Source organism: Lagenorhynchus albirostris, chromosome 8, assembly GCF_949774975.1.
Source record: "Lagenorhynchus albirostris chromosome 8, mLagAlb1.1, whole genome shotgun sequence".
Taxonomy (NCBI): domain Eukaryota; kingdom Metazoa; phylum Chordata; class Mammalia; order Artiodactyla; family Delphinidae; genus Lagenorhynchus; species Lagenorhynchus albirostris.
In genome coordinates this window covers 63,730,859-63,745,892 of record NC_083102.1, presented here as the reverse complement: position 1 = coordinate 63,745,892, position 15,034 = coordinate 63,730,859, and the positions used below count along the sequence as shown (strand labels likewise).

Here is a 15,034-nt window from a genome sequence, read left to right as displayed (position 1 = left end):
GTTACATTTAGGGTGCTCACTCACTACCACAGCTGTCTATAACAGGATTTCAAGGAAGCCACTTAATATAACGGGTAGAATGGTTTAGAGAAGAATTCCCTTTTCCCCAGACAGACAGATATCATAAAAATTGGGTTGATCTACCTCATTACTCTTGCTCTGAGATAGTGTCAGGCTATCATTGGTCAGTTCCTCATCATCAGCACTGTTTCTGCTAAGAACTTTACTCTTCTTCTTCTTGCAACCCCCTTCACTGGCAGGGCTGCTATGATCTTCATCATTGCCTTCATCATTTTCATCCTCATCACTCCCACTTCCCTCATCTTCATCATCCTCATTGTCTCCATCACTTCCTTCTTTCTGAGATGCAGATCTTCCCTTTCTTTTTACTACAGTGGGTCGCCAATCATTGTCATCTTCACTATCATAGTCATCCATGTCATTCAGCTCTTCCATGGATACAAAATCCAAAAGTGGTCGGTTGCGACGAAGGTTCCACTTTTTTGGCTCACTGACTTGCTCCTCTGTAGTTGTTGTCGTGGGGACTGAAGGAGATGTGTTAGCAGCAGGAGGACTTGTGGCTGGTGTGGTGGAAGCAGCAGAAGCAGCCACGTTATCAGATGTTGTTGCTTTTTCTTTATCCTTCTCTCTCTCCTTCTCTTTATCTTTTTCTTTCTCCTTCTCTTTTTCCTTTTTCTTTCTAGGTCTCTCTCCATTCTCTTCTTCCTCCTTCTTTTCCACTTTAATTAACTGTTTTTCTGATGACAGTATTTCTTCCTCTGCAGAAATTTTAAGTTGTTCTTCTTTTACTTTAATATCTTCATTCAGTTCTTCCTCTAAAATATTTTCTTCAGAATCACTACAGGAACCTTCTCCACTGTCCTTTGAAGGATCTTCACTTCCATTACCACTCCCTTCAGAATCTGTTGAAAATATGAGAAAAAAAAAAACCACACATATGTATATACATACACACACACACACACAACGCTGACACAAATGAAACCACCAAAATTTGTGAATAACTTGCAAAACAATATAAACAAATTTAAGTCAAAGAATGGTAGACGTTCCCAACCTGATTAAATAATAAATCAATGAAGCTGGAATAATGGTTCTAGTTCAATATAGCACTAATGAAGACAAATATATGTAACTCTAAATTAAAATATGCTTTAAAATGAGGACCACTATTTTGTGTCATACATCTCACACTATACTTGGTACCCTAGAGGCAATATTTTTCGAAAAGTAAATGTGCTTCTTTTTAAATTGAGCACTTGATTTTAACTTTATGATAATGTAATACATACCAAATTGTTCTTCTCTTACATCTTTCTTTCATAAATTATATGGACTTACATGCACTGAGTCACATTCAGAACAAGAAAAATATGACCCAAAAACTTTGTTCCATTTATCTCACTCTTTACCCAGCAAAAATGAACATAGACATTTATGACAGTCAATTTGTACCACATCCCTAATATACCAATCAATTTTAGGATCACCAAATACACAAGTGAAAAACAGACAATAGCAATGGCACAGAAAATGGAAGTTGCAAGATAAGTTATCAATTTTTCTGATTATCAGGATACTGTTCATATCAATAAAAGAGTTACCTAAACTTCCAAAAATTCTAGGCAGTAACTACTACAGACCCTAGAATGAAAGAGATTAATGCATTTTTTTAAAACCTAATCCATCTCGGAAATGAGCAAGCACAGTAGTCACTAAAAAGATAGGTTGAGGACTTTAAAGAGTTCCTGCAGGACCATAAGCTTTCTAGCAAGTGCCTTCCATTCCTGTCTAGGGCACCTCAGGCCCTCTTAGACCAACACTACTCAGTAACATTCTAATCCTCTTTACACATAATCAAATAAATAAAAATCTAAAATATTTGTGGAGAGGGTTATTGGTGGAAGGGGAGCAGGAGAAGTGGGAAACAAACCAGTCACAGTCAAGTTGTAGCCAACATCAATAGTAAAATCTGTAGGGTGATGAATATTTTGCACCTATAACCAAGATAAGGGTAATAATAAAATGGTGAAAAAAATTCATGTTTCCATACCATTTTAATTTCTGTTAACTCAACCAGTGTTAGCCTCTATAATTACCTGGGTGTTCAAAGTAAAAAAAAGTTGTCTGTAATTAGTATCTGGTTTCTAAAATATCTCAGAAATCCTTTAAAAATGGCTGATGAAAAAAATCCTGCAAGTTAAATCACATAAAAAATAAAGACTAACATTTAGTGGATGTTGATCGAACCTATAAAATCACTGTCAATCTCAAGATTATCATACAGGTGCCTACATCTTATTCAGGACTGTTGTGACAAAACACTCTCATCCTGAACAATCTTGTAAAGGACACAAGAGCAATATCATGTAGGCCAACAATCCCTTATCTGAATTTTGGAGCCACACATGTTACAGAATTTAGATTTTTTCAGATTTTAGAAAGGTAGCATTGTGTATGCACAATATATTACACTAACACCTCCAGTGAGGTCTATGGTACTGTACTGTAATCAAATACGTTACATCTGCAGTGAAAAGTATGAATATTTACACGTATGATAAGTAAATGCTACAAATAAACTCCTATCAGTTCCAGTCAGGTTTTACCATCAAATAAATTCATGCCAAACTTAGGAAACATCTTTGGATTTGTGAGCTTCTTAAATTTCCAAAAGAGCGTGGACCCAATGTCACTTACAAATAGGGGACTTATTTTCAGTCCAACAGCTCTACAAATCATTAGGAAAAGAAGTGATTTTTTTATACCACTCACAACAATTAAATCCAACCTACCAAGAAAAATACCCCTGGTAAAAAATAATAGTTCCTAGATATTTTTAGATAAGGATATAATAATAAGCAGAGTTGACCAAACGCTTCTAAGGCAAAGATAGATCCTTGTGCACACTGACTAAAGCAAGCAATGCTATAATTAACAGCCCTGGGAAATGGAGAAAAGGAACTTTTCCTCTGGATTAACCTTGTAGAATTTTTTAAGTAACTAAAAAGTACTAATAATTTTCACCAATAAAAACATAACAGTAGATATAAAAGAACGATCAAGTGGGGCACAAACGTGGGCTCCTGATCAAAACTGAGACCAATCCAACTTTGCTATTAGTTGTAAATTTTACAGAATGTCAAGAATTTCTGCAATTTTGCTTTGGTTGTTGTTGCCAATGCCAATCGATTATTTTTAAAAGTACAGGGAAATTGATACTCTTTGATTCTGATTTTGTTTTGTTATCATGCCTAAATAGAAAGCAGAATTTTAAAAAGATTTAAATGCTTTATATTTGTTAACATTATTAGAAGAATGTGAGATTTTTCCACGAATTAAATCCTAGTAGCTTACCCAACCCTTCATTCTCCAAATATATCACATTCTCCATACTCCAACTGCTGGGATCAGGAATATATCAAATTTTATCTTTCTTTGATTTCTGAAAAATAACTTCTTCAACTGATTAGTCATAAGTTCTTTTTGGTACATACACACTTGAGGGATGGAGATAAACAATATTTAGTTATGGCACTACTTAGTAATAATGACAATGAGAAAATCACTGTCCTTGGCTCTCTATAATTCTATTTTTGTAGGCTGTAATGAAAAATTTCCCATTCCTACCAACTCAAACAACGTTTCAAATCCATCACTCTTACAAGCTTAAATAAAAGAAAAAAGTAATAACAGACTAGAGAAATAAACCAGATATTTCAAATACAGCTATTTCAGGCATAAGAACAGAGTTAATTCTAAGTCTACAATAAAAATGTTTACATTAGAAGAAAAATCTTTAAAATGGAAATCCCTACCTCCTATTCAGTTAAATAAAAGGTAACCTTTCTCAAACACAATATATCAGGGCTTCCCTGGTGGCGCAGTGGTTGAGAGTCCGCCTGCAGAGGCCACAACAGTGAGAGGCCCGCGTACCGCAAAAGAAAAAAAAAAAAAAAACACAATATATCAAAACCTCTCTAAGCAATAGCTATTTCAGCTGACAGTTAAATGTTTTACAATTACAGAGATTAGAAACCAACCTTCAAGAATCCCTTCACAATATTCAATGCTTAAGTTTCCCCCATGATAAATATTAAATAATAAAATCAATATGATTTAATTCAGAGTTTTATGTTAACTTTGCAATATAAAAAATCATCTTTGTTCATCAACCTTAATTATTTAACTATTCTGTTTATTGATCTGGTGCAACAGTATTTAGGATTATAAATATATATAACAGATAACAGATCACCAGTCTACTATTCAGTTATCATCTTGGAAACATTTTTAACTCATCTAGTATATCTCTTTCTAAAAAGCCAATCAGTGAACACAACTCATCTTCTACTTCTGACTCCAGTTCCAGCTGTGTCATTTTACATCTTCTTAGAGATCTAGACCAGTGGTTCTCAAGTGGGTACAATTTTTCCCACAGAAAACATCTGGCAATGTCTAGAGACAGTGGTTGCCACAAAAGGGCAGGGTTAGGGTAGGGGTTAGGTACAGTAAGTGCTACTAGCATTGAGTAGGTAGAAGACGGGGATGCTGCCAAACATCCTCCAATACAAAAGACAAGCCTTCACAACAAAGATTTAACCAACTCAAAATGCCAATATTGCTGAGATTGAGAAACACTGGTCTAGCATGTAAGACTTCAATTTGACCTCATTCTACTTCCCCAGGCTCATCTCTTTTACTGCGCTTTTACTCGAAACCTGATCTCCATGTATAAACGATATTTTCCATCCTCCACATTTTTAACACCTAATGTTTCCCCTACCTAGGTTGCTTCTCTTTCAGTTCCTAGTTCAAGTCTCATCTCCTCAAAGAATCATTGTAAACCCAGTCTCAAGTAGTCCCATCTCCTTTGAAAGACTTGAACTACACAAGTGATTGATCATGCCTTATAACATCTATCTGCTATTTTATTTAATTATTCTAACATTATCATTATTTCTTTGTGAATTCACCATAACGTCCAGCAAAGTGCTTTTAAACAAAGCTACAGTTGGTCAATGAACATATCTTGATCCATTTAGCCAAATGAAGTTAAGCACAAAATACTACCAAGGCAAACTCTCAGCCTGACTCTTCCAGTTAAATTGCTTTCTGGCAATCTGGACCAACTAAACTATGGCTCAAGATCTAAAATTAGCCATCTTACTTTGGCTAGGGGGTTGGGAAGACACAGCACTGCTATTTTGTCTTGTTTAATAAAAGTAATATATGCACTTATTTTCATAATCATTCATTATGTAGATTACTAAATGTAATCAATCCTATCTTAAATATCTCCTATCCTATACCCAATATTAAGTCCAAGTCTCAAATATAACCACTTTAACTAGGCCAAACCATGAAACTGCCAATAATCAACTGTGTTAGACCTATAAAGCTGATAATTTCATATGGTACCAGCTCACTTTTCTACATACAGTTCTTCTGGTGGTTACCACCATAACTCTAATACACTTACACACTGTTTTAGGACTAATTTGAAAATGTATTTATTGACTGTCCTCAATCAAAAATGAGAAATTTAGCCCTACTTTCACATTAAAGATAAAATAAAAGATGATCTATTTTTAGTTCACAATTTTCTAAAGGTAGAACCTGATAATTATTAACTCTTTATAATCACCTGCCAATCTTATTGGCAGGTCATTTTTGAATAATATTTATCTTTCTCTATGTTATCATCTGAGAAGCACAAAAATAATGTCTATCAGCAAGGGTGATAACTTTTCAGAAATGTCTATATTTATTCTTGTTTATTTATTTACTTTTTGACTGCACTCTGCGGCATGTAGGATCTCAGTTCCCCAACCAGGGATGGAACCCACACCCCCTGCACTGAAAGCTCAGAGTCTTAACCACTGGACCACCAGGGAAGTCCCTCTATATTTATTCTTAAAGCCAAACAGAAATATGAAGTTTTGTCGTCAGAATTTCAGAATTCAAAATGAAAATCAGAATAAACTGATGCACAGAATCAGTTAAAACTTGAGGGCCACTAATCTAACCATTTTAACATTAAGTTTGAAGGAAGTCAGTAGTTCATTGAGTTAGTCATGTCTACAGATTGTTCTGAAAGAAGCTATGATCAGAAAGATTATTATTAGCTATCATTAAAGATGATTATTTAGCTATTATTTCTCCACCTCCAGTTTAATCACCTATTACTAAATAGGGTTGGGATCCCACAACTTCAGCATGTTTGGAAAACAGTGATAAGTCTAATGTCTTATTTCCTGTAAGAGTCCAACTGTCTTACACAGAGACGAGAAAGGATTCAAACAGGAAACACTGTTACCAGTCTAGAGTAAGCCAACATCTCAGCTATGGGAGACAACAATGCACCTTAACCAAGAGTGTAAAATACAACTCAATTTCTACTAATACCTATTTCAAACAAAATCATTCTCTTCTAAACTCTCAGTTATGATAACATATCAAGAACTATACAAATAAATTTGTGACCTTTGGGGCCCAGGAAGTAAATTACAAGTATAGCAGACTAGGTAACAGAAAGTATACATTTTTGAGTGCTTTTAGGAGATTCAAAAAAAAATTATCAACCTAACAAAACTCATTCTACCACTGTCACAAGTAACAGATAATTCCCATCAACCATGATTAAGCTTTAACAAGGTCAGGAGTTTCTAATTTGCTTGACACCAAAAATTATTTTGAGAAAGTAATTTGTATCATTAGATTGTTTTAACCCTTGTAAAGGGAAGTGATGCATGTCAATAAACAAAGAGAAAAATTACATACAAAGTCAGGATTTATTTTCATAAAAATAATTATGGAATACTTAAAGAAATTAAGCTTTGAAGTTTTTCCCTAATGGTATTCAAATTAAGTCATAACTTCTGAGACCTAACTATTTTTGTCAGTTTACAATCTCAACCATGGCAAACCAAAGCTACATTCTAGCCAAGAATATTCTTTTCTGCCAAGGTTTTCACCAAGAGCACTAAAATAGGTTTGAATTTTACTTCCTTTACCTTCCCTTTCTTTCTCTTCTTTGGAAGTACCAAACAACAGTAAACGAAATGGGAGATGAAAGAGCTGAGAAGTAAAGGTTTAAAAAAATTGATCAAGATAAACTTAACTTTTGATTGCTGGAAGTAACCTCAATTAGTCACCTTGATACAGTAAGTAAGTAGTTTCAATTTAAGATTACACCTATCTACTTTTAGGATCTAAGCAATAAAAAGATTCTAAATGTTGGGAGTCAAAAGAATTGGATTAGATCCATTTAGGCCTAAGTGGCCTCATGCAAATTCCTTAAACTCAGTGCCCCTGTTATCTGTCAAATAATATCTCCTCCACAGAGTTACTGTAAAAATTAAATGAGATTGTGGATACAAAAAGTTCTTGGCAAATCACAATGCAAATTCTGCTTGCTGATGCCATTAAAAGTAAAATAGTAACAAAACACAACCAAATTTCATCCCTTCCTACCATACCGAACAGAAAAAAGAAAGAAAGAAAAAAAAGAAAAAGAAAAACCAGAGGAAAGGAGAGAGATATGACTAAGCATCAAAAATTCTCTGGAAGAATATTTTAAAACTGTTAAAAAGATAAGACTGAAAGGGCTCTAATTTCTCACTTTATTTAAATTTCTGTCAAAAGGGACAGAATTAAGTAATTTTTATTGTTCATGTATTTGTATTTTTCACATAAAATATTTAAACATAATTTGTATTTCTCAGATTCCTGCAATGAAAACTTTATATGTATATATGTGTCCGTGTGTGTGTTACAATGAACAGAAGATAAAAGGAAAACCACACTTTTCTGTTTTTCAATTTTGTACCATGTGAATATACGATTCTTTAAAGAAGTTTATTGTTCTTAAAATCACAAAATATAACAAGCAAGCACGCATACTTCGTACCTCATATTTTTAAAAGGCCCAATCCACAAGATCCAGCACCTACCAAAGTACAACTTTTTTTGGTCAATTCTATTCTGGTAAAGGAGCTAACAGACAAAAAGCAAAACTCCCCTCAAGAGGATGCCAAGTGATCTGAAAAGAGAAGAACTCTGTTCCTGGGCTGTTCATGGCTCATGTTATTCTCAGGATGTCACTCTACTTCAGGATATCTCTAGATTTTTTTTCTCCTCTGTCCATAAAATAAGCATGAATATATTTTAAAGTAAAGAACAGAGAAAACACTTTTGCATCTTTGTATCTTTCTGTTTGTTTTTTAATAAGATATAGTTGATTTACAGTATTTACTGCATCTTTGGAATAAGGCCTTCTCTGATAATTAAGTAAATATCAAAAAAAAACAGAAGCAGTGACAGTATCTAGTGATACTATCTTAGGGAAAGGTGGGAAATAGACAAAATAAAGTTTATGTGCTTTAACTTTATATTGGCATTTTAATTAAACGGATTCTTTTTAAGAAAAGTCTGAAAATCAGCTCAACTGCAGAAAGCTGGGAAAAGGGAAGCGAGAAGGAAACATTTACCTGAAGCATCTCCAACTTTAAAATCACTGTCATCTGAACTATCATAATCGAGAGCTTCTAGCAGAGAAGCTGCCAAAGGCTTCACCTGCCTCCTCTTGGAGCTGCGATCCACTGTTAAGAGAAAAACATTACACCGTCATTCACAATCACGGCAAGCACGGGGGAGAGCTGTGGTACTGAGGGAAGGTACAGATGACCTCGTGCAGGTGGTGCAAATCTCTGTCTTAATTCAGTTCTCAGCAAAAGGTGTGGGGGAAGGTTGGGGTGGGAACACTGGCTGGGGAGGGCCGGGCAGCTCCACGGGCAGCTCCAGCCCCGAGGTGCAGCAAAGACGAACCCAAGCCGACCAAAATCGAAACTGGCCCTCTTAAACATCTTGCTTCTGAAACTCGCTTGTAATCCGTCACTTAGACATCGTAACAGTCAATAGAAATTGCAAAGCCCAGGGAATATGAGAAGCTATGTTCATTCCCACGGACCGTGGAGGGGGAGGTCCACGAAGGGTCCAGCTTCCCGCAGGACACTCCCACCCCCGCCCTGCTCCAGCCGGCCCTGACTCCTAGAAGGACTGAAATGGACCTCTCGCCCCGCGGACGCCTCCGACACACTTACTAAGGAATCCGAGGTGGTCGTTTGGAGTAGACCTAGGGAGAGGCTGCGAGAGCCCAGGCAGCGCCGAGGTCGAGGACTGAGACCAAGGAAACGAGTCCAAAAGATGCTATTAAAAATAGGCGGCGCCGCGGACCAGACCGGGGCGCCCCAGGTGCAGCCCCGCGGTTCCCCTCCCGCCCCCCGGCCCCTGGTCCTCGCAGAACGGACCCCGGCCGCTAGCGCGGCTTCCTTTGGCGCTTCCCCGGCCAAAGGCGCCCTCCGGCCCAGGCAGCGCGGCTAACCCGGCAGCCCTGGGGAGTTAACTTCCCCTGTTTAAACTCTTAGAAAAAAAATAAACGAAAGAAAAACTTTATTAGCCTGCAACAAAAGCAACAAAAGACTCAGAATTTACACAATCCGAGGCCGGTTGCCTAAAACAATAGGGAAAACAACGACCCGGATACAGCTCTGAAGAGAAGGAAGTGAAAACACCAGACAGAGAGCGGCCCTAAGAGCAGCAGGGGCCGAGGGCGCGTGCGCCGGCCTCGCCTCCGCTCTCCCTCAGGGAGGAGGAGCCGAACGGAGCCGGAAGGAACCGAACGGAAGACGAGAGGGAGCCAAGAGGAGCGGAGCAGTGGGAGGGGGGAGTAGAGAGTTCTAGACTCTCGGCCAATTAGTCCCTGAGGCCCGGCCCTCAGTCCAAATCCGTGGAAGGCCAATTTTTGTGTCTGACGAGATGGAGCAGGATGTGTGGCCCCATGAATGTGGAATAGTGCCTTGCATACATTTAGATAATTTATTTTATAAGGAGAATTTTTAAATCCGTAAAAATATGAGGAGAGTATGTACAATCGGATGTCAGGCCTTCAACAGTTTCAAACGCCACGTTTATTCACATACAGGTTAATTATTTTTAAAAACAATGTTAAAATGTTAGAATCTGAGCAGTATTAATACTTTCTAAATGTTTATATATCAAGGATAGAGGACGATTTGAATGAAGCCGATTCAATTGATTCATTTATTCCCCAGATATACACTGAGTGGTAATGTTTGTAACATGGGGAAATACCGTGTCACAAAGGGCTGTAAATGAAATACACAGGAATCAAATCATACATTGCAGTAGTGGCGCTTATTCTTTAAAGAAAACGTGTTGAATTCTTTTGTAAACTGGAATTAAATTTTATAACATTAAATCTGAAAAATTAGTAAATACCTATATAGTACAAGTCATTGGATGATTACATACAGGCTGAACCTTCAGCAAGAAAGTTGTTATCTTTTCCCTGCCAGAGCTTAAGGTACAGTTGAGGATACACAGAAGTCAGTGAGCAATTGCTATCTATTGTGAAAAGGACTGCCAGAGAAAAAGTACACATGCTAAGTCTTCCTGGAGAAAGTTATATTTAGATCCAGACATAGTGTCTGAACCAGCTGGAGAAGGGAGAAAAAGAGACAGAGGTTCCAGACCAAAGAAAGGACATGTGCAAATGACCAGGACGAAGAGAGTATGACTAGTCAGATTCCCTGAAAGCTGGACTACCTCTAATGCCTCAGGATATTCCACCACAATAGTAGTTACTGCAACCTCGTATTTCTGTGTTCCTAATCACTGCTAAAAATGCAGTCTCTCTGACCCTCCAACCTCTCTGAAACTTTAGTTCCCTGACCCAAACTGCCACTGCTATGTACCCGCTCAAATCTTTCTATCGTGCTGAGGAAACTTCCATTCCAAAATTTTAAAACCTTAGTAAATCCTTTTCCCTTTCAATGATCGTTCTTGTACCTCCTTGTATAAAGTGGAAAGTTACCCTGCAGCCCCCTCAGATGGAAGCCACTCATTTTCTCAACATCCAAATGTGGCATCTGGTCCTTAATGTTCCCCACTGCCTTTCAGATCTGTTATTTCTCCAGTCAAAAGCCTAGCGACTTAAATATTTAAACAACTCCACTCCAGGAACTTCATTTCCATTCTACATGCTTCAAACATTAACCATACTATGGATTGTTTAATCCCTGAAATTATAAAACCAAACATTCCTCTCTCTGGCAACCTCCTACATTCATTGGGAGGAATTATTCTGAATTATTTTAAAAGGGAAAAGAGATTTCTAAAGCTGGCATTCAAGTTTCTATAAGAGAAAATCTTAGAAGTAGATTTTCTCAATGAAAATACATAAACCATTTAATTTTATAAATACCGCTTAACTGTTCTCTAAAAACAGGCTGTATTAACATGTATTACCACCAAGAGTTCATGAGAATTCTCTCCAATTTTCCAAACTCCTCATCATTGAATGTTAGCAATCATTCTTTTAACTTTTGAAGAAATTTTAGATTTATTGAAGTACACAAAGATAATACTGAGTTCCTGTATATTCTTTGCCCAGCTTCCACTAATGTCAACATCTTGCATAACCCTGGAACATTTACAAAACTATTAGTTTTTATTTATTAATATTAGTACAATATTATTAAGTAAAATTTGAATTTCACTAGTTTTTCCACTAACGTCCTTTTTCTGTTCCAAGATCCAATTCAGGGGGCTATATTGTATTTAGATTGACAACCTTTTTAAACTTTGCAATCCATGTGTTAAAAAAAAAAAAAAAAGGAATGAACGAAGGGAGGGGGAGAGGGAAGGGGAAGGGGAGAGTAAAGGGAAGGAAAGAAGGAAGGAAGGAAAGAAAGAAAAAAGAAAGAAAGGATTTTAAAATAGCTAATTGCTTTTTTGATGTGCATTTAATAAATATGGAAGAGACTGACAGTTGTCTCCCAGTACGTTTTATCCCTTTCTTCTTCAAAAATGAAAGCCCTAAATTTTAAATAGGCACAAGCTTTCCAAGAATACTTCATTTCATAACTTGAAGTTATGTGCAGTTATGTAATTATGTTCTGGCTAATGCAATGTTAGCAGAAGAGGTACGTGCAACTTCCAGGAGATGGCATTAAATTTCCCCCCCCTTTTTTAGTTCCCTTTTTTTTTTTTCTTGCCTAACTCCCCTTGCTAGAACATCCAGTATGCTATTGAACAAAAGTAGGGAGAGTTGACTTCCTTGTTTTGTTCTGATCTTAGGAGGAAAGTTTACAGGTTTTTGAGAAAACTTACATATATAAGAATATGTTATAGGTGTACAGCATTATAATTTGACATCAGTATATACACTTCAAAGTAATCGCCACCACAAGCTTAGTTACCATCCATCACCATACAGTTGACCCCCTTCACCCATTTCACCCACTCCCCAACCTCTTCCCCTCTGGTAACAACTAATCTGTTCTCTGTATACATGAGTTTGTTTTTGTTTTATTTTGTTTGTTCATTTGTTTTGTTTTGTTTTTTAGATTCCACATATTAGTGAAATTATATGGTATTTGTCTTTCTCTGGCTCATTTCACTTAGTATAATACCCACAAGGTCCATCTGTGTTGTCACAAATGGCAGGATTTCATTTTTTTAATGGCTGAGTAGTATTCCTTTGTGTGTGTGTGTATGTGTGTATACATATATATGTGTGTGTGTGTATAGATGACCCCTGAGCAACTCAGAGGTTAGGGGCACTGACCGCCCCCCCCTTGCTATCAAAATATGAGTACTGCTATCTCTACCTCAAAAACAAAGAAGTGGATAAATGACTCACCCAAGGGCAGGAAGCAGAAACAGTTCGGATAGAATCAGGACTTAAACTTTAGATCCTTTGATTCCACATATTGTGATCTCTAATTGAATACAAACTTTTCCCCACACTTAAAGATCTCTAAAAAGAAAATATAGGTACTATATTTATTGAAAAAAATCTGAGTACAAGTAAACCTGTACGGTTCAAACCCGTGTTGTTCAAGGGACAATTGTATACCACAATTTCTTTATACATTTATCAATCAATGGACACTTAGGTTACTTCCAATCTTGGCTATTGTAAATAATCCTGCAATGAATATAGGGGTACATATATCTTTTGTCAATCAGTATTTTCATGTTCTTTGAATAAATACACAGAAATGGAATAGCTGGGTCATATGATAGTTCTATTTTTAATTTTTTGAGGAATTGCCATACTGACCCTTTCTCTCTCTCTCTTACTTCTGGGACCCCTATAGTGGGAATGTTATTTTGCTTGATGTTGTCCCAAAGGCTTCTTAAGATATCTTCACTTTTTAAAATTCTTTTCTCATTTTGCTGCTTTGTCTGGGTGAGTCCATTACTTTGTCTCCAGTTCACTGATTCACTCCTCTACCTCATTCAGTCTGCCATTGAACCCCCTCTAGTGTATTTTTCAGTTCAATTATAACTTCCGTTTGGTACTTTCTTATATTTTCTATCATCTCCTTGTTGAAGTTCTTGCTGTGTTCACCCATTCTTCTTATGAGCTTGGTAAGCATTTATATGCCCATTACTTTGAACTCTTTTATCAGGTGGATTGCTTATCTCAATTTTGTTGAGTTCATTTTCTGAGGGTTTGTCTTGTTCTTTCAATTGGAACATATTCCTCTGTCTCATTTTGTCTAATTCTCTGCGTTCATTTCTTAGTGTTAGGCAAATCAGCTACCTTTTTCAGCCTTAAGAGAGTGGCCTTATGTAAGAGACACCCTGTTGAGCTCGGAAGCACAATCCCTCCGGGCCAACAGAGCCAGGTGCTCTAGGGGTGTCTCCTATGTGGGCTGTTTGTGCCGTCCTGTTGTGGTGATGCCATGACTGCCGCAGAGTGCTAGTGGGCAAAGCTACCGCCGAGCCAAGGAACAGGGCTGGGCAGGGCTCTCAGTGGGGTTTGACCCCTGGTGCTGACAGTTAAAGGGAGAGTAGTTTCAAAATGGTGCCTGCCACTGCTGGCGAGATTGCAAAAATGGCTCCTGCCAGTGTCTCAGTCCCTGGGGGATGTTCCAACTGGTTCCTCCTTCTCTGGTAGATACTCCAATATTACTAAATGTATCCCCTTTATCTATGGTCCATGCACTTTTTAATCTGGTGTTTTGGGGCTAGTTTTTGGGTCAATTGAGTCTACACATGGGCCCTCTAAGAGCAGGTTTTCCATTCCCTCCATAAAGCCATAAAACTATAAAGTTTTATAGTTTTCCTGGATGTGTTCTCCCCACTCCCTGTTGGTTTTCAAAGCTAGGTGTTTGAGGGCTCATCTCTCCTGTGCAGGATCTAAGGGTTGGGATGCCTGATGTGGAGCTCAAATCCCTTGCTCGTCAGGGAAAAGATTTGTAACTTTATAATCCCTCCTGATTGTGGATCACCATGGCTCAGGTGTAACTTTTTTTCCCTTGGTGAGATCGTATTTTTGCCTCTCCTACGCATCTTAATGCAGTCCTTTTACCCTTTCTTGTGTAGGTTCTGTTCATCCAATTTTTAGGTCCCTTTAAGAGGAAATTAGTCCATATGTAGTTCTAGATTTGTTGTGTCCGTGGGAGGAGGTGAGTTCAGTATCTTCCTATGCTGCCATCTTGAATTCTCTCTCTGGAAAGCTTTCAGTCTTTCACTATTTAATCATATTTAGCTGTGGGTTTTCACACGTGCCCTTTATCAGGTGCAGAAACTTCTTTTCTGTTTCTAGGTTGTTGGTTGTTTTTATATGAAAGAGTTTTGAGTTTTATTAAACTCTCTTTCTGTGTCTATTGAGATGATCATGCGTTTTTGCAGTTTGTTTTTCAATACGGTACAATAATACAGTGACTGATTTTCGTATGTTGAACCAACCTTGCATTACTTGTTTAAATTCCTCTTACTCATGGTGAATATGTTACTGGTTTCAGTTTTGCTAGTATTTTGTTGACTATTTTTGCATCTATATTCATAAGAGATATTGCATTACTTAATATTATTTTTATGTCAGATAAAGAATTTTTATTGTTTATTAACTGCTATTATATCATCTCCTATAAATTTTTTGTACATCTTGAAAGCACACATGATAAATTTGTGC

The 15,034-nt window shown here is 37.2% G+C and overlaps 1 protein-coding gene across 10 annotated transcripts in view; it reads right to left on the bottom strand.

Moving 5' to 3' along the window:
• The window catches only part of PHF14 (PHD finger protein 14), a 199,945-nt gene extending 190,397 nt beyond the window's left edge, over nucleotides 1-9,548 (bottom strand). For all 10 annotated transcript variants that reach the window (XR_009542004.1, XR_009542002.1, XR_009542001.1 and 7 more), the window contains exons 1-3: nucleotides 9,126-9,548; nucleotides 8,514-8,624; nucleotides 145-923 (exon numbers count right to left, since the gene is read on the bottom strand). Coding sequence is in view for 7 of the 10 variants with exons in the window: in XM_060157098.1 (XP_060013081.1) it covers nucleotides 145-923; nucleotides 8,514-8,624; nucleotide 9,126 (891 nt within the window). In the remaining 3 variants the exon portion in view is untranslated. The remainder of the gene's footprint in view (nucleotides 1-144; nucleotides 924-8,513; nucleotides 8,625-9,125) is intronic.
• Between the last annotated feature and the right edge of the window lie 5,486 nt (nucleotides 9,549-15,034).